At 47.0% G+C, this 20,248-nt stretch overlaps 1 protein-coding gene across 2 annotated transcripts in view; it reads right to left on the bottom strand.

Moving 5' to 3' along the window:
* LOC140427700 (cell adhesion molecule DSCAM) overlaps window positions 1-20,248 on the bottom strand; it is an 854,163-nt gene that overhangs the window by 745,232 nt on the left and 88,683 nt on the right. For both annotated transcript variants that reach the window (XM_072513215.1, XM_072513216.1), the window contains exon 2: window positions 1,491-1,808. In XM_072513215.1, the coding sequence (XP_072369316.1) occupies window positions 1,491-1,808 (318 nt within the window). The remainder of the gene's footprint in view (window positions 1-1,490; window positions 1,809-20,248) is intronic.

Here is a 20,248-nt window from a genome sequence, read left to right as displayed (position 1 = left end):
AATCATAGGATTTTACAGTGCAGAAGGAGGCCATTCGGCCCATCGAGTCTGCACCGGCTTTTTGAAAGAGCACCCTACCCAAGCCCACACCTCCACCCTATCCCCATAACCCAGTAACCCCACCCAACACTAAGGGCAATTTTAGACACTAAGAGCAATTTAGCATGGCCAATCCACCTAACCTGCACATCTTTTGACTGTGGGAGGAAACCGGAGAGGTTTCGCACAGACAGTGACCCAAGCCGGGAATCGAACCTGGGATCCTGGAGCTGTGAAGCAATTGTGCTGACCACCATGCTACCGCGCTGCCCGTTAAATAAATACTTCTAAAAGTGTGGGAAGGTTGGCTTCAGATCTATCTTCACCAAGAGCCTTTCTGGAATCTGACAGTGATTTAGCAGACACTGTCCTTTCACTGATCAAAGCTGGGTTTGATTCAGATCACAGAGCTGGAAGGACACTGCTTAGATCCAGACCAGCATTCAGTGATCCAGAGCACAAAAGTAAGGATGTAATTTACAAATCACAATTTAGGCCTTAGCTGGGGCACCACATTTTAGGAAGGATGTCAAGGCCTCAGCGAAGGGACAGAAAAGGTTTACGAGAATGGTACCCATGTGAGGGACGTCAGTTAAATGGAGCTATATGGGAGGCTTAAAGCAGATGAGGTTAAATGCAAGGAAAAAACTATTTCCATTGGCAGTTGGGTTGGTCAGCAGAGGACACAGATTCGAGAAAATTGGCAACATAACCAGAAGGGAAATGAGGAGAATTCCTTTTCCACAGCAGGTTTTAATGAACTTGAATGCATTGACTGAAAAGATAAATGAAAGTAGATTCAACAGTAACTTTAGAAAGTGAATTAGATTGGTGTGGAAATGGAAAATTAGCCAGGCTAAGGGGAGTGGGACGTATTTCTTTCAAAGGGTTGACACACACATAATGGGTGTGTCACATAATTTGGGGCAGCACGGTAGCCTTGTGGATAGCACAATTGCTTCACAGCTCCAGGGTCCCAGGTTCGACTCTGGCTTGGGTCACTGTCTGTGCGGAGTCTGCACATCCTCCCCGTGTGTGCGTGGGTTTCCTCCGGGTGCTCCGGTTTCCTCCCACAGTCCAAAGATGTGCGGGTTAGGTGGATTGGCCATGATAAATTGCCCTTAGTGTCCAAAATTGCCCTTGGTGTTGGGTGGGGTTACTGGGTTGTGGGGATGGGGTGGCGGTGTTGGCCTTGGGTAGGGTGCTCTTTCCAAGAGTCGGTGCAGACTAGATGGGCTGAATGGCCTCCTTCTGCTCTGTAAAATTCTAATTCTATGGGTCAAATGGTCTCCTCCAATTATGCTCAATTGTGTGATTCCAACTGAACAAAATTGCAATCCAAGAGCGGTTCTACATTATAACATAGTCTTGATCGTCATCTCAACTACAAAGATGAATGCAGTAAGTTATTTATCACCCTCATACTCTGATAAGACCATTATCACACTCACCGGCCTTAATGTGAATATCCTGACTTCTAATTTTCCCTGAAGGATTTTCTGCTGTGCAATGGTACGAATTGTCGTGGATTAAGTTGTTGAAACTCGAAGGAGGGAAAGGGAATATCTGGAGCGTTCCATTCGGATGGACGTGCCGGATCCCTGGGACGTCGTACATCTCCTCCCCAGTCGCAAGGTACCAGCGCAGCGTTGCTGGGGGGTTCCCTGATGCAGGGCACGGTAACAGTGTCCCCATGGTGCTGGCGAAGACTACCTCTTGCAAAGATCCATTGACAAAGTATAAGCTGGATTGCAGATCTTCACTGGCAACTGTAACGAGTCAAGAAAATGTCATTAATTTTAAAATGCAACAAGAAAATCCAACGTCAATCAATTTAAAAAACTGGCATTCTCCTCCATGACTGACTATGGCAATCTTGACTGAGTCAAGAGGTTGTGGAGTCCCACTCCATATTGGCGGGTTGGGGAGTAGGGGTTGGGGAGCTGGCAATTGACGGTCACCAAAGCAGGCCTGTGCCAGATACATTGGGGAAATTGCTGGGGGCGTGGGATGGTCCATTCAGTTCAGGGAAGGAGAGATTAGGGAGTCAGAGTCAGCCTGAGGGATTGAGTGGGGAGAGTTTGGGGTTGAGGGTTGACCGGAGGAAGGGTCTGGCAAGAAGTGTAGGGGAAAGTTGCCATCTAGCGGCGGTCAGGTGAATAGGAGGCTTAGGCGAGGAGTAATGCGAGGCCTCAGCAGAGGAAAATGGTGTCTGCTAGTGTTTGGGGACATGGGGCTTGGTAGTGGTGGGGGAGGGTTCAGGTCCTAATTGGTGGTTGGTTTGGAGAAGATTTTCGGAGGCCTGTGGTTGAGAGAGATCAAAGCCTGGTGGTGCTGGGAGGCAAGGTTGACGGCCTCAGGTGGAAAATTGTTGTAGGGCTGGCCCCATTCCTGGAGGTTTCACAGACAGTCGGCTGGATCCAGGTGCTAGGTGTGAAGGCACTTACTCCCGAATCTGTCAGATCCTCACCTCAGAGAAGCTGCTGGCGTTCCCGATGCTCGGGAATCCCCACCGACAGCTAATAAACTTGTAAACTCAATTACAATGAGACTCACAGCATCATTATCATATTTAGAATTCCAACACACCGCATTGAATCAAATTGGTCACCCATCCATCTCTCACTCTCAGTAAAAAACAACAGTGGACATGTTGGGAGGCTAGTTTGAGACAGGAAACAGATTTCTGACACGTTGGACCGGATTTCCACCATGATGGAGAGACTCACCGTCATGGCGAAAATGGCGGAGGAGCCCAGAAATCCAAAGTCTTGCCCCTGAAACACGGTGCTTCCTATTTGCACATGGGTGGGAATAGAGTTGAGCCGCCCGGTCCATGCATGCACATGTTTACAGAGGCAGGTAGTTATTTAATTTATCAGCTGTCTCCAGGGGAGTCAGATTTTCATAGACCAGGAGTGAAGCTTGGAATGTGCAAATTAGAACAGGTAGGAACTGATCTGAATTTGGTGGATCCTTTGGAGCAGTAAGATGCCCCTTTGGAGCTGTTCCTGGGACACCTTTAATAGTGTACATCCAGTGCTATTTCGAATTATTAAAAGTAGGCATAAATGTGTGTAGAAAGGGCATAAACTCATTACTGTCAAACTAATTAGAACTGTCAACAAATCACTCAAAATCAACTGACAAGACTGTCAAGAGGACCTCTCAAAAGCAACTATCATAAGAACTAGGAGCAGGAGTAGGCCATCTGGCCCCTCGAGCCTGCTCCACCATTCAATGAGATCATGGCTGATCTTTTGTGGACTCAGCTCCACTTTCCGGCCCGAACACCATAACCCTTAATCCCTTTATTCTTCAAAAAACTATCTATCTTTATCTTAAAAACATTTAATGAAGGAGCCTCTACTGCTTCACTGGGCAAGGAATTCCATAGATTCACAACCCTTTGGGTGAAGAAGTTCCTCCTAACCTCAGTCCTAAATCTACTTCCCCTTATTTTGAGGCTATGCCCCCTAGTTCTGCTTTCACCCGCCGGTGGAAACAACCTGCCCGCATCTATCCTATCTATTCCCTTCATAATCTTATATGTTTCTATAAGATCCCCCCTCATCCTTCTAAATTCCAACGAGTACAGTCCCAGTCTACTCAACCGCTCCTCGTAATCCAACCCCTTCAGCTCTGGGATTAACCTAGTGAATCTCCTCTGCACACCCTCCAGTGCCAGTACGTCCTTTCTCAAGTAAGGAGACCAAAACTGAACACAATACTCCAGGTGTGGCCTCACTAACACCTTATACAATTGCAGCAGAACCTCCCTAGTCTTAAATTCCATCCCTCTAGCAATGAAGGTCAAAATTCCATTTGCCTTCTTAATCACCTGTTGCACCTGTAAACCAACTTTTTGCGACTCATGCACTAGCACACCCAGGTCTCTCTGCACAGCAGCATGTTTTAATATTTTATCATTTAAATAATAATCCCTTTTGCTGTTATTCCTACCAAAATGGATAACCTCACATTTGTCAACATTGTATTCCATCTGCCAGACCCTAGCCCATTCACTTAGCCGATCCAGATCCCTCTGCAGACTTCCAGTATCCTCTGCACTTTTTGCTTTACCACTCATCTTAGTGTCGTCTGCAAACTTGGACACATTGCCCTTGGTCCCCAACTCCAAATCATCTATGTAAATTGTGAACAATTGTGGGCCCAACACTGATCCCTGAGGGACACCACTAGCTACTGATTGCCAACCAGAGAAACACCCATCAAATGGAGCGTTCAGATTTTCAAGGTTTTTAAAAGACCTGCCCTTTAAACCTTCGAAAGAAAATAAAATTGAAAGAAAGGAATCAAAAATAAAATTGCCTGCTTTAGATACAGAGCCATAGCTTAGCATATGGGAGTTTTGAGATGGATACAGAGGCTTGGCTGGCATGGATTGGCATGGAGCTGGAGCTGGGAAATGTCTCGACTCTGCATATCCAATCTTGGTGTGAAAATCCAGGCCTTCAACCCCCTCCACTTCCCGATCCAAACCCAACCATTTTGTTAATTAAAATGGAAAAGTTTCTAAGTGACTTTTCGGGCTGGTTGGGTGGAGTGTTTCCCATCAGCTGTTTCACTGGTCCACATCGGTATTTATCCATGTTAGTCAATTTTATGGGTCTAGGGGAGTTTCTCCTCAGTCCTGCTCACACTTAGAAATGCTTTCAGCAGTGGGGTGCTGAACTTGCTGGTGAGACCAGCTCCTCAGAGATTAGGCCACCATGTTGAAAGGGTGTCCTGATCTCTAAGCTTGAGGGTCCCCCACACCCCCTACCGACAGGAAATGTCACCCCCCCCCCCATACACATGGGCATTATCCCAAGTGAGGACACCCCACTATGGGGTTGCTGAGGCCCCTCCCCTTTTTAGGCCTCCTACCCGCCCCCTTTCGGCCACCCATTTCGGCCACCCTTCACACCACAACCTTTCGGAAGCCACTTCTCACCCACCTTGATCGTCCAGCATCTCCAAGGCCTGGGAGATCCCCCATGTACCATTACGCCTAGTCCACGTTTGTGTTGACCATTGCTAAACTGGCCCGTGTGACCTCTCACTGGGGAGCCAGTTAGATCCCAGGTGGCCGTTAGATAGGCTGCCCATCTTGTTAATGAGATGGAGATTGCCTTTAATTGGTGACAATTGGTGTCCTGCCATATCCTGGCGGGATCTGGAACCCGCCAATGGGAGTGAGCCGGTTAGATCGCAAACCAATCGCCGCCCGACGCAAATCCCGATTTCAGCACCCCCCCCCCGCGACCTCACTGTGGCGCACAGATCTGCACCAGGCGCAACACAGCCATTAAATCACACCCTACATCTCAGCGCATTCAGGAGAATAGGGAAGAGTGTTTGGGTTAAAAAAAAATTGGATTATGTCAAGTAATAATCCAGAAACTGAATCTAAATGAGATTTGGGTTGAAAGATTCTGCACAAAATCAAGGAACAAAATAAAACAAAGTTAAAACAAAAGTGAGCTTCTTTGCATTTCTGAAATTACTCAATACACCCCCAATCGCTGTAAATAACAGGTTTTGTCAAGGAGACCTGGACCTATACAACACGTCTGAGGCAAACAAAACCAATTTTTCTGCAATTTCTCCCTCACTTCCTATGGTGCCAGCTGATGCCAAATTGTGGCCAATTTTGAGTTCTTTGCTCAATACCAAGCAAACCTTTACCCTGAAACACCTATATGGAGGCGCCTAGTACAGACTGGGTATCACTTCCTCCCCCATCTTAGACCATCTGCAATGCCGGTCTGAACTGCTGATATGGACAGCAATGAACAGGCTCCTTCTGGGACAGGCTCGGGCTAACCCATAATATACAGCTAAAGCAACAAAAGACCATCAATGATGGGTCTCCATGGGAGGGAGAATAGCTCACTAAATCAAAGATATCTCAGAGAATGCAGGAGTTGCAATCTTCACTGTTTGTTCAATAATGCATGTTGGGTAGTACTTTGTTCTGCAGCCTCTCTCTTTAGGTTTTCCTTCTCTTTTAATTAATATTTCAGCAAATATTTGGAGGATGAACAATGGAATATCATATAAAGTACACTCGTCCGAGCCAACATAAATAATACAGTTGCAGGGAATTCAAATGAATTAAGGTCTGCAAGTAAAGCTATCTAGCATCAAATATAATGTGACTATGACCCTGGCTAGCTTTTGATTCAAATGTTGCTGCTTTCCAAGTTTGTCTCAAGCAAGATGTCAGCCTATAGTGTACTTTTCAACCTGGGTTGAGAGGTGAGCTTGGGCCTCATGAACAGAACCCAGGCCTGACTGTCCTAAAATTGATACAGAAACTGCTGGAAAACTCAGGGCGCGATGTAACTAAATCAACACAGAGTCCGCTCTGGGAGGGATTAGCTTGTTGCACCAGGAACGACCCCGTTATCGAGTGGCACTCTGTTTGTTTGGAGTTCCATAGAACCCCTACAGTGAAAAAGGGGGCCATTCGGCTCGTAGAGGTACCGACCCTCTGTAAGACCTCCTACCTACGCCCACTCTCCCGTCCTATCCCCATAACCCCGTAAATTGATCTTGGCCAATCCACCTAACCTGCACATCTTTGGACTGTTGGAGGTAACGGGAGCTCCCGGAGGAAACCCACGCAGACTCCGCACAGACAGTGACCCAAGCCGGGAATCGAACCTGGGACCCTGGAGCTGTGAAGCGACTATGCTAACCACTGCGTTATCGCGCCACTCATATGAAATAGGATGGCTTGAATGGAGGGTGAACATTAGCACCAGAGCTGCGGGCCTGACTGGCCTTTTTCTGAGCTGTAAGTTCTATGTAAGAGGGCATGGATCCAGTGAGTGGGCTACTTCCGACTTTAAGCCACTGATGCCCCATTCCCAATGGACTTAAACTGCGCCTCCAAGTCAGGCCTGAAAAAAGTGATCTTGGTTGCGAACCATCCGATTGCTTGCAATGATTGCCATCTCAAACTCCGAGCAGCTATTGCTGCCACTTTACTCTCTATATTATTGGAGCATTATACCATGCAGGAACAGGAGCCAAAAACGTTCCAATATTCAGCCACGTATAGAACTGCATTGCAGCAGGCAATAAAGCTCAGTGTGGACTTAATTATTTATTTGAGCAGTTGGAATCCAAGGTGATAACCACTAAAGTACAAGGCTCTGGAAAAACAGCATTGCGATGAACGTTAGTGTATAATTATCTGATAAAGGATCCTACCTGAATCATTTACCTATCTATCCTTCCACTGCTGATCCACCTGCTGTGAATTTCCAAGTTGTACTCACAATTCAAAGCTTCTGAATGAGTTAATTAATTAAATAATACTTATGCAACATGCTGAACAAGATATTCACATTTGAGCGGTTATTTACAACCTATATAATCTTGCATATATTTGCGCTGCCAGACGTAATGAGTTCCTCCATCATTTTCTCTATCATGTTCCCCCTATCCCGCCCACCCCCTCAGGGGGGTCGATTACCTCAGGTGGCTAGATGGCTCATGTGGTTTCAAATGAAGCTCTGCATTGGTTCTGGTATCTCAAGGGGGCTTGTCTCTTCACCTCGCCCCATGCTTTATACTCAGCTATCTCCCTCAAGCTTTGTAAGTCTCTCTCTCTGAAGGAGAGAGACGCCTATGGCCTATCCATTTTGGGAGGAATAACAGCAGAATGGATTATTATTTAAACGGTAAGATGATAAAACATGCTGCTGTGCAGAGGGACCTGGGTGTGCTGGTGCACGAGTCGCAAAAAGTTGGTGTGCAGGTGCAACAGGTGATTAAGAAGGTTAATCGAGTTTTGTCTTTCATTGCTAGAGGGATGGAGTTCAAGACTAGGGAGGTTATGCTGCAATTGTATAGGGTGTTGGTGAGGCCGCATCTGGAGTATAGTGTTCAGTTTTGGTCTCCTTACCTGAGAAAGGACATATCGGCACTGGAGGGAGTGCAGAGGAGATTCACTAGGTTGATCCCAGAGCTGAGGGGATTAGATTATGATGAGAGGTTGAGTAGACTGGGACTGTACTCATTGGAGTTTAGAAGGATGCAGGGGGGATCTTATTGAGACATATAAAATTATGAAGGGAATAGATAGGATAGATGCGGGCAGGTTGTTTCCACTGGTCGGGGAAAGCAGAACTAGGGGGCATAGCCTCAAAATAACGGGAGGTAGATTTAGGACGGAGTGTAGGAGGAACTTCTTCACCCAAAGGGTTGTGAATCTCTGGAATTCCTTGCCCAGTGAAGCAGTTGAGGCTCCTTCTTTAAACGTTTTTAAGAAAAAGATAGATGCCTTTCTAAAGAATAAAGGGATTTGGGGATATGGTGTACGGGCCAGAGAGTGGAGCTGAGTCCACAAAGATCAGCCATGATCTCTTTAAATGGCGGAGCAGGCTCGAGGGGCCAGATGGCCTACTCCTGTTCCTAGTTCTTATAATGTCTCATCACATATTCCCAATCACATATCTTAGTTTCTTTCTTATTGATTGAGTGCAGACCGTACCTATAAAGGTCAGGGAACACTTGCATCAAACTGCCAATGACAAATTGCACTACATGAAAATGAACAATTCTGAATGACCCAGTCATAGAAATTGGATTGGATTGGTTGATTGTCACGTGTACCGAGGTACAGTGAAAAGTATTGTTCTGCGGGCAGCTCAGACAGATGATTCCGTACATGAAAAGAAAATACATAGGGCAAATGTAAAATACACAATGTAAATACACAGACACAGGCATCGGGTGAAGCATACAGGAGTGTAGTACTACTCAGTTGAGAAGATGTTTGAAGAGATCAGTTCAGTCCATAAGAGGGTCATTTAGGAGTCTGGTGACAGTGGGGAAGAAGCTGTTTTTGAGTCTGTTCGTGCGTGTTCTCAGAATTTTGTATCTCCTGCCCGATGGAAGAAGTTAGAAGAGTGAGTAAGCCGGGTGGGAGGCGTCTTTGATTATGCTGCCCGCTTTCCCCAGGCAGCGGGAGGTGTAGACAGAGTTAATGGATGGGAGGCAGGTTCGCGTGATGGACTGGCCGGTGTTCACGACTCGGTAGGTTCTTACGGTCTTGGACCGAGCCGTTGCCATACCAGGCTGTGATGCAGCCAGATAGGATGCTTTCTTATGGTGCATCTGTAAACATTGGTAAGGTTCAGTGTGCAAATGCCGAATTTCCTTAGTTTCCTGAAGAAGTACAGGCGCTGTTGTGCTTTCTTGCTCGTAGTGTGGACGTGGGCCGACCAGGACAGATTTTTGGTGATGTACACACCTAGTAATTTGACGCTGTCAACGAGCCAAAACCAGCCTATGGAGAAGGTGAGCCAACTGAATCAGGCCAATCAGCAATGGTGGTGTTCACTGCCATTTTGTTTGTCAGACTGCTAAAATTTTGAATGTCCAAAATAAAGTTTAAGATAAAATAAAGGCATAAATAAATTGCCCATCCCAATAACATGATAAAAAACATCCAATGGGCTTCCTTTATTTTTTAGTGCCCTCATTAAAGCATTTGCTTCAAGACTTCAGCCTATTTCAAAAGCCCGACGCTGGAATTTTCCGACTGTTATAACCTGCCTACTGACGATTGGCTGGGGACTAATGATTATCCCACAATCCTATGGGAGTATGAACTTCCCCAATGAGGGGGGCGGAGAAACTCCTTCTATAAATAAGCTGGCCAGTCCAGGAACCAGGAGGAAGGAGAAGGTAGCAAGGGAAGTTACTGCTACTGCTATGTATATGTTGTTATAGTAAATAAACTTTATTATTTTGTATCCTTAAAACTCGTGCTGGATTCTTCGGGGCCCTTACAAAACCGACCTTCCTACGGAATGTGACCCCCCCCTCCCCTCCCCTCCCGCCGTGGCGGGTTCACCGGTGGTGGGACTGGCGAGTCACACAAAACGGCGTAGACATCGACGGGGCTGGAAGATCTCGCCGGTGGCCGATGGCAAGCCGCCTCGGCCAATGGAAAACACACGGCAGTGAGGTCGGAAAGTCCCGCCCCTCGACTTTGATCAGATCTTTCTTTCCAGAACAGTTGAACGGCACAAACAATGTGCATTCAGAACATGTGCAACTTGCAGAATTTACCAATGGTAGCTCTAAGTTTGAATCAAAAGGCCCGTGAAGATTTATTAGCCTTTTATTTTGCTGTTTCCAAAAGATTGTGAAACGAAGTGGAGATTGAATTCTCAACACGTTATTGCAACCTCAAAATTTGCTTCGCAGGCAGTCAGAAAGGCCCCTGCAATTTGCAACATCCGTGACTGCTTTGTTGAAATGTTGAAACATCAGCTTGCCTGACTAATAGCCCTCTCACCTCTGGGTCAGAAGGTTCAAGCCCGACTATCGAATTTGAGCATATAATCCAGATTGACTCTTCAGTGCAGTGCTGAAGGAGTGCTGCGCTGTACAGAAAAGAAATCAAGTGTGTCACAGCTGCATTGGGCTGGCCAACAAACCGTCTCCTCACAAATCCGTCCAAATAAATTAAACAGTGAACTCGGAATGCACTTACTCGGAAAAGCTGGAACATGCTCCCCTGTCAGGGCTGGGACAACCCAGTTTCAATGAAGAGTCATATTGGACCCGAAACGTTAACTCTGTTTCTCTCGCCACAGGTGCTGCCCAGAGTTTTTCCAGTAAGTTCTGTTTTTATATGATATCAGAAGCGCAGGATAATGCTTTGGGGACACGGGTTCAACTCCTACCACAGCAGTTGGTGAAATGTAAATTTGATTAATAAAACAAATTCTGGAATCGAAAGCTCTTCTCAGTAATGGTGACCATGGAACTATCATCGATTATTGCAGAAACCCATCTGGTTCACTAATGTCCTTTAGTGACATTAGTTCGGCCTACACATGACTCCAGACGCCGCTGGAGTATAATTTTGTATGTTCATACCTATTACTCAATAACAATCAATTGTTTGTGGTTTAACTATTAAACACAATCAGAATGTTTCTCATGGTTTCCGTCAGTACTCTTGGAAGATCAAAAGGGCTCCGTGGCCTGATCGGTTGGGAAACGCTGTCCTGGACTAAGACCTGGAATGGGCGGGTTGTCGAATGCAGAAAGGCGAGACAGGCTAGGGTTGTGTTCACTTGGTTCAGAAGAATATGAGGCGACGTGATTGAAACATTTGAGATCCTGAGGGACCTTGACAGGGTGGATGTGGAGAATCTAGAACCAGGGGTCACTGTTTCAAAATAATTTTAATTGTTTGAGACAAAGATAAGAAAAAAAACATTTCTCTCAGAGGGTGGTGACTCTTTGGAATGCTCTTCCTCACAAGGCAGTAGAAGGAGAATCTTGGAACATTTTTAAGGCAGAACTCGATAGATTCCTGATTAACAAGAGGGTGAAAGGTTATTGGCAGGAATGCAGGGTTAAGTTCATAAGATAGGATATAGGAGCAGAATTAGGCCATTCAGCCCATCGAACCTGCTCTGCCCTTCTATCATGGCTGATACGTTCCGCATCTGTCACCTGCAATGTTATAGACCAAGGTCTGGATTGCAAAATCAGTCAGAGCATCTCCTCCCTAGAACACACGGGCCGGGATTCTCCGCCGGCGTGATTCTCCGTTATGCCGCCCGGGGGGTTTCCGACAGCGTAGGGCTACCCCTCAATGGGAAGCCCCATTGACCAGCTGGCGTAAAGGAGCATCCCGCTGGCCGGTCGGGGCAGAAATGTGGCGCGGCGGGGTGGAGGATCCTGCCCAAAATCTAGGAGCAGGAGTAGGCAATTCAGCCTCCCAAGCCTAAACCCTTTCAAATTCATCATGGCTGATCCAATCATGGCCTCAACTCCACCGTCCTGCCTGTTCTCCAAAGCCCTTCAACCCATTGCCAATTAAATATCTGTCTGACTCCTCCTTAAATTTACTCACTGTCCCAGCATCCACCGCCCTCTGAGGCAGCGAAATCCACAGATTCACAACCCTTTGGGAGTAGTTTCTCCTCGAATCTGTTTTAAATTTGTTATCTCTTATTCTAAGATTGTGACCTCTCGCTTTAGAATGCCCCACAAGAGGAAGCATCTGCTCTACTTTATCCATACCTTTTATCACCTTTTATATCTCGATTTGGTCTCCCCTCATTTTTCTAAACTCTAGAGAGTATGGGCCTAAACTGTACAATCTCTCATCATATGCCAAACTCCTCGGGCGGGATTCTCCCGCAACTGGCCGGATGCCGGCACCAAGAGCGGCGCTAACCCCTCCGGTGCCGGAGAGGTTGGGGCTGCGCCAACCGCCGCCGAAGGGCCGGCGTGAGTTGCCGCATGCGCAGAACCGATCCCCCCGCACCCCCCACCCCCCGAGGACTTACCTAGCCGGCCTACAAGCCAGGTCCCGCCGTGATGGACCATGTCAATTTCACGCTGGCAGGACTGGCCAGGAAACGACAGCCGTTCGGCCCATCGGGGCCCGGAGAATTGCCGGGGGGGGCGCTGCCAACGGCCCCCGACTGGCGTGTCGTAAACCCCACCCCCACCCAAAAACCGGTGCCGGAGAATACCGCAGCCGGCGTCGGAGCAGCGGGGCGCTCCCAGGGATTCTCCGACCCCTCATCTCTGAAATCAATCTAGTGAAGCTCCTCTGAACTGCCTCCAATGCCACTACATCTTTCCTCAAGTTAGGAGAATTAAACTGTGCACAATACTCCAGGTGCGAGCTTACCAATGCCTTGTATAGTTGCAACAACACTTCCATATCTTTATACTCGATTCCATTTGCTAAAAATGCCAACATTCCATTTGCACTCCTTATTACCTCCTGCACCTGCATGGTAGTTTTCTGCAACTCATGCACAAAGACACCCAGGTCCCTCTGCACTGGAGCACCCCGAAGTCTCTCCCCATTTAGATGATAAGTTGCCTTTCCATTTTTCCGACCAAAGTGCGTGGCCTCACACTTATCCACATTAAACTCCATCTGCCACATTTTGGCCCACTCTCCTAACCTATCTATATCCATTTGTAAGGTTCTTATTTCCTCATTGTAACTTACTGTCGCACCTATTTTTGTATCATCTGTGAATTTGGCTATAGAACTTTCTATCCCTCTGTCCAAGTCGTTACCATAGATTGTAAATGTGGCACCCCATTAGTTACATCTTGCCATCCAGAAAAAGGCCCATTTATCCCGACTCTCTAACTCCTGTCCATCAGCCAGTTTTCTATCCAACCTATTAAATTAGCCCTAATCACATGTGATCTCGCCTTGTGAATTAACTTTCTGTGCAGCACCTGATCAAACGCCTTCCGGAAGTCCAGATGTCTACAGGATCCCAATTATCCACTTGGCTTGCTACATCCTTGATGAACTGTAGGAAATTAGTCAAACATGATTTGCCCTTCATAAAACCATGCTGAATCTGATGGATAGCGCTTTGGCTTTCCAAATGCTCTGATATTGTGTCCTTGATAATTGATTCTACAATTTTCCAACAACAGATGTTAAACTAGCTGGTCTGTAATTTCCCACATTCTGCTTCCTTCCCTTTTTGATTCAGGGCATTACGTTGGCGATTTTCCAATCCACTGGGACCTTTCCTGTGTCCAGGGAAGTTTGGAATATTATAACCAATGGATCCACTATCTCTGCTGCCACTTCCTTTAACACCTTAGGATGCAGGCCATCAGGCCCGGGGGACCTGTCTGCCCTCAATCCCAAGAGTTTGTTGAGTACCATTTCCCTATTGATGCTGGTTACCATCAGACCAGCTCAGCAGCGATCTTATTGAATTGCAGAGCACGTTCAGGGGCTCAATGTCCTCCTCCTGCTCCTAATTGATATGTTCGTACGCACTTATTGCAAGACTGAACCATGCTCCCACTCAGTGTTCATCTCCCTTTGTGAGAGCCTCCCATTCATGTGACATGTAGCTGAGTCATGATAGTCACTTGACTCTTTTCAATGTCAGGGAGATATGACAAACTCTTTACTGGAAATGTTTGTAAAGTGCATTTGTAACCTCTGGTCCCTGCACGACAATATGGAGTTTGGCGTGCTCAGTCGCCTTGGAGGGTTAACTGTAATTTTGTCTAAAAATGGTATGGCTATCTTCATCGGCAGTGTCAAAACACAACACCAGCAGCCATCAGGGTCTCTTCACCCATATGCTGTCTCACTGTCTGCTAGAGTTTTTTATCAGCGTAGTGACAACTGCATCAGGTCCTTCGATGCAATGTTTGCGCTGTTGTGCCAACTTTTCCCTCCCAGAGTGCACAGGTACAAGATTCCCTTATGACCTTTCCAGAGATTAGCGCCATGTGGGCTGAAGGTGCAAGTCCAAATACTGAACTTGCAGGTTGCAAAAGCCTTCCAGTACACTAGCACAGGAGGAATGTGGTCACCTCCCGTTGCCTGTAATCTCCTCGTCCTGGAAGCATGTGGCTATCAATGAGTTACGGGCATGCCTACCATATCGTGCTTCGATGACATCCTCATGTGGAAGCTGACACTCATCTCCCTCTCCAGGTTCCTGCCCATCCTGCTGTTCGTTCCCCAAGGAGCTCTCAGCCTGCTCCATATCTCCCATGGCAAGGGATCCCCAGTTTGAAACTCCAGGTGGTGCAGGGTGCACCGAGTTATGTCTCTCCTCTGAGGCACTCTGAGGATGACTCGCAAGTGCCATGAACCATTGTTTGAGCGGGTACCCATTATCCCCAAGCAGCCGCTCTGTGATCATTGAGACCCTTAAAATATGTGAGACACCTGGGTGTGACTCAGGATGTATGGATCATGGGAACTCCCAGTGTACCTGATACACATATCATTTATGCATGATGTGGTTCTGATGATCACACACCAGTTGAAAGTTAAGGAAGTGGAGCCCCTTCTTGTTAATGAACGTCAGGGGCAGCTGCCAGGGAGCTCTCAAAGCCACATGTTTGCCATCGATTGCAACCTGCACTCCAGAGAAGCCCAAGATAGCTGCATACCCCAGAAATCTAGCATTGGCTAACTTTGCTGAGTGCGAAGTTCAAATAATGATGAGCATTACTTCAGGGGCATTTGCCACCTCTGTTGTGGGAAGACGAATGATTAGGATTTATTAACAATAAGCTATTGGCACAGTCGGCACTTACTAAGGACTTTGAATCTATATAGTATTGCAAGTACACTAAAGTAATTTTAATAAAGGTGTTAGCTAAAAACACGACCTTTGGCAGTCAGTATAAGGATCAAGCATGTCCCAGGTCCAGTGGCCTCAACAGCTTGTTCTTGGACATAATCAACAACAATCAGCATAGAAAACTAACAAACATGTTTTTCTAACTCGACCCAAGGACCAGACACATTTATCAGGTCTGACACCAAGTAGGAAGATTACGGAGGGATCCATAGAAAATGGAAGGGTAGATAACACTCTGCCTGGATGCGCATAACTTGTTTAATGTAAAATTTAAAACAAACGTGATCTAATGTAAACAATATCCTTAAAAACATAACCGACGTAACTATATGCTGTATAAATGTCTCTGATTCTGTATGTTGGCAGAGTCAGCTCCGGAGGTCTACCTCTAAAGCTGGGCTCTCCCAACACATTGGTCAATAAATAATTGTTCTGTGCCTGATCCTCTTCCGGTTATTTTGTAGAAAAGCTGAAAACCACAACAATTGCCGCTGCGAGCAGGGTATTCATATTGGATTATCAGAAAGGCTCTACAAAGACGGTGAGTATATTTATCCACCACCTGTAGTTAATGCAGTAGGTCTGTCTGAAACAATCTGGATAAGAATTAAAAGAAACCTGTGGGAGGTGATCTCAGGGCAGTGAGACAGGGCAGGTTGCAGTGCTGTGCAGGTGGATTTGCGGGGCCAAAGTTGCACAAGAGAGGCCAAGCCACTACCAAAGGTTCCCTCCCAGTCCAAAGGGTGTTAGATCCTGTATGATCCACCATATAGGATGGCTCATCCCAAGATATGAAGGTCTCCTTATGTAGTTCCTTGGCCGTGCAAGTCACCACTGTAGGATGGGCCTTAGCTCCTCACCCTCTGGGTCTTACTGAGGCTCCCCTGGACCATGTACTCCAGACCAGGCCTCCTGTCAAAGCTGGGCTAGGTGGTGCCGAGCCTTTCTCCTCCTCAATCGAATCACTGCCATCAAGAAGGCAGCATTGAGCACAGGTTCCATTATTCAATAATCCTTCTCCATGTCGACTGATAGATGCAACAGATTAATGACCAGTGGGTAAATGTAGTAGACCCCTCCACTCATGAAGAGAAAGATAATGTCTTGCCCTAGAGCTGTATCTGTGCAACTAGCTTTTTGCTAATACAGCCTTGCAGTTGAGCTAGGTGACCAAGATGTCAATCCTGATACTTGAGATCTCAATTGCACAGAGGTTAGAAAAGGTTTGAAAACATTCATGAAATGTGCCACCTTACCAAAGGCATTCTTGCAATCTCTGATCTGGTTTGCTGATCAAGTTCAACTTACACTTCAGCAGTGATGGGATGCCCTCTGACCCGTGATCCAGGTCAATTGGAGAAAGCACACGAGAGGCTTTTATTGAATACCTGGCGGATATGCAGCAGCTACGTTTCCTTAATAATAATAATCATGGACTCATAATAAAAATAATAAACAGTAACTTCATTTGAAGCCTACTTGTGACAATAAGCGATTTTCATTTCATTTTTCATTTCATAATCTTTATTGTCACAAGTAGGCTTACATGAACACTGCAATGAAGTTACTGTGAAAAGCCCCTAGTCGCCACATTCCGGCACCTGTTCGGGTACACAGAGGGAGAATTCAGAATGTCCAAATTACCTAATAGCACGTCTTTCGGGACTTGTGGGAGGAAACCGTAGAAAACCCACGCAGACACGGGTAGAACTGGCAGACTCCGCACAGACAGTGACCCAAGCCGGGAATCGAACCCAGTTCCCTGGTGCTGTGAAGCAACAGTGCTAGCCACTGTGCTTAACACAGAGGAATGGCACATTCCTCTGTGTTAATGTTCAAATGGACCAACTGTATTGTGAATCCAATGGCCTCCGCCGTCTCTCGTTGAAGTGCACCAAAAGGCAATGGGTCAAATTGTCCCTTCTCAAGGAAGTCTTCCTCTTTTCTCTCAGCTCCGACTCTATTTCAATGTTGTGACTCTAAGATGTTTCAGGTTACCCCCTGAAAGGGCCCCTTAGTCCAGCTTTGGGCTCCTCCCGCACTGTCTCACACCCCTCCTGTGCAGATTCTTTTCCAGTTTTTATTTTAAACTGCACAACATTCCAGCCCTCTCCCCAAACTCATCACTGTGGATGTCCCCACGCCTCATGTGGAATTCTCCCTGACCCCATCCTGAAGCTTTGTGGACAGTCACATACAGAAGAGGAGGAACCCCCCCCCCCTCCCCCTTCCCCCAGCTGGCCTGCCAGTCGCGATGCTGGTCTCTGTTTCAGAGTGCAGCCCTGCCCCCACGGGACGGAGGCACCCACTGTGCACAGACCAACCTTGCACACCCACCAGTGTGAAGTCACACTGGTAATGCTGAGACAACAGAGCAGCACTGTTGCAGGAGGGTTTCACCTCAAAGTCACGAGTGAGGTGATGGTGGGTAACGACATGCCACTTATAACCAATTGTGATTTAGACCGGTCTCATTTCCCGCCTGCGTGGCACGTAATTGGGAGGGGAAAACGTGCTTCCAGCATTAGTGTGTTTCATTAGTATTAATGGTATACTAATTCATGCAAATATCATTCGCGACATGGATCACCGGGAAAGCCGTCATGAAGGTGGTGAGGTGAAAATTCCCAAATGTTATTTCCTGCCAGTTCGGATTCCCACTTTTGACCTCTCTCCAGCTTTTCCGCTCCTTCCCGCCAAGAAACCCACAGCAGGTAGCATTGGAAAATCCCACCCAATGAAACTGAAACCATGCTTCACCTCGCATGGTTGATATAAATATAAAGAAACATTAAACTATATATTGTTCCGAATACTTGTCCATGATGGGCTCTGGCACCATTGGAGATTCTCAGAGATCAGAAACAGCATATTTGAACGCCAGGAACTGGAGGTGTGCTGTATGAGGTCCGGCGGGGGCGGGGGTGGTGGTGTGGGTGGGGGGGGCGGGGCAGGGGGGGATATCTGATTGTTAACGGTAATCTGATGAGTGCCATGAATCCATAATTCAGGAAAACACAACAATACCGAGTAAATTAGGAGGATTCTGCTCTCTGACTACAAGGTGCCAAGTATTGTACCATTCAAGTTAATTGGCACGTTCAGCAGTAACTGGGAGCCATATGCAGTGTCTCCTGTTCGATTAACTGCATAAATATCATGGCAGTGGCCGTAAAGTTAACCTGAAACACATGCATAACTCATTTTCAGTGCATTGAGGTTGCAAGACAGTCGATACATCACTCAGACACAAAAGAAACATATCCAATAAGATGTCCATGAGCCTGAATCTTTTCCTGGAACATGCAGTAAAAATGCAACTTGCCGTTGCAGTGGAGCAGAAACCACACAAGCAGGTCATCCCCGTGTAAGTGAGTAGGAAATTAGAGTGATACAGATCATTCGCAATCTCTTTCCTCCCACTCCACAGGTAGGAACAAAAAAGTTGAAGTCCCAAATTCTGAACTGCATAACAACATTGCCATAGTAATGTTCCACACGGGACCTATGGGGTGGGAATGCTTATCTTCGTCGTGATCCTGGCGGAGTACGAGCTCCCCCGCCAGGGGCAAGGTATCTCAACCAAGCAACGTCTAAAAGGTCAGCCAGTTAGACACAGACTAGAACAGGAACCCGGTCGGGATTTACAGGATAATGCAAAATATGCTCAGATCGACAAAGAAGGTCTGGCCGTCATATTTGGTGTAAAGGGGTTTCACCAGTTCCTCTATGGCAGAATACTTTCATTGTCACCGATCACCAAGTCATTGCGAGGCCTCTTCCATGAAGACAAGGCGAATAGTGTCTGCAAGGATTCAGCACTTGTCTATGCCTGGACAGCAGGGTGGCACACTGGTTAGCACTGTTGCTTCACAGCACCAGGGACCCGGGTTCGATTCCCGCTTGGGTCACTGTCTGTGCGGAGTCTGCATGTTCTCCCCGTGTCTGTGTGGGTTTCCTCCGGGTGCTCCGATTTCCTCCCACAAGTCCCGAAAGACGTGCTCATAAGGTGAATTGGACGTTCTGAATGTTCCCTCAGTGTAGCCGAACAGGCGCCGGAATGTGGCGCCCAGGGGATTATCACAGTAACTTCATTGCAGTGTTAATGTAAGCCTACTTGTAACAATATTAAAGGCTGTTATTGTTATTGGCTGCTCACGAGTACTCTTTCGAGCACCGCCTAGGGACCCAGATTGCACATGCTGGTGCGTTCAGCCATCTTCCCCTGCAGGTCGAATTTAAAAATCCTCCTGCAGCAGACATTTATTGCTTTCCTGAATTTCATGGACTCCTTGCCAGTCACTGCCTTGTGTGTTCGTAACTGGATGTAAACTGACCCTGTACTTGCCAAAGTGCGACATCTGGTGTCATACGGTGAGCAGCAGCAACAGATACCAGGGAAGTTGAAGGCTTTCTCCTCCAAATTGTCAGAGATGACCATGGATGTGGGGCACGAGGGTTGTTGTCCCGAAAAAGGGACAGGTTATCGTCTTAAAGGACCTTCACAATGGACATCCCGGAATGTCTGAAAGGAAGATGCTGGCGAGAAGTAATTGTCTGGTGGCCGGGTTTGGACAGGGATATCGAGATGTTAGCCCAGCAGTGCTCCACCTGTCAAGAGCACCAGAAGCTCCCCGCGCCAGCACATCTACACCATTGGGAGTGGCCGGGCCGTCCTTGATCTTACCAACATGCCAATTTCACCAGTCCTTTCTTGGGTTCGAAGTTTCTCATTCTGGTGGATACACACCCAAAGTGGCTAGAGCTCCACAAGATGGCGTCGATCACTTCCTGGGGGACCACCGAGCAATTACGCATTTCTGTTTCCACCCACAGGATCTCTGAGGTACTCGTTATTGATAGCGTGGTCTCTTTCACAAGTGAAGACTTTGCCGCTTTTGCGAAAAGCAACGGGATTCGCCATGTTCGCACCACGCTATACCACCCGGCAACAAATGTTTTGGCAGAGAGGTCCATGTAGGTGGTTAAGTATAGGCTTAAGAAACAGACACCTGGCTCGATGGACACAAGACAGGCAAGATTTTTATTCTCATACAGGA

The sequence above is a fragment of the Scyliorhinus torazame genome, chromosome 8, assembly GCF_047496885.1.
Source record: "Scyliorhinus torazame isolate Kashiwa2021f chromosome 8, sScyTor2.1, whole genome shotgun sequence".
Taxonomy (NCBI): Eukaryota; Metazoa; Chordata; class Chondrichthyes; order Carcharhiniformes; family Scyliorhinidae; genus Scyliorhinus; species Scyliorhinus torazame.
This window is presented reverse-complemented; position numbering and strand designations above follow the sequence as displayed.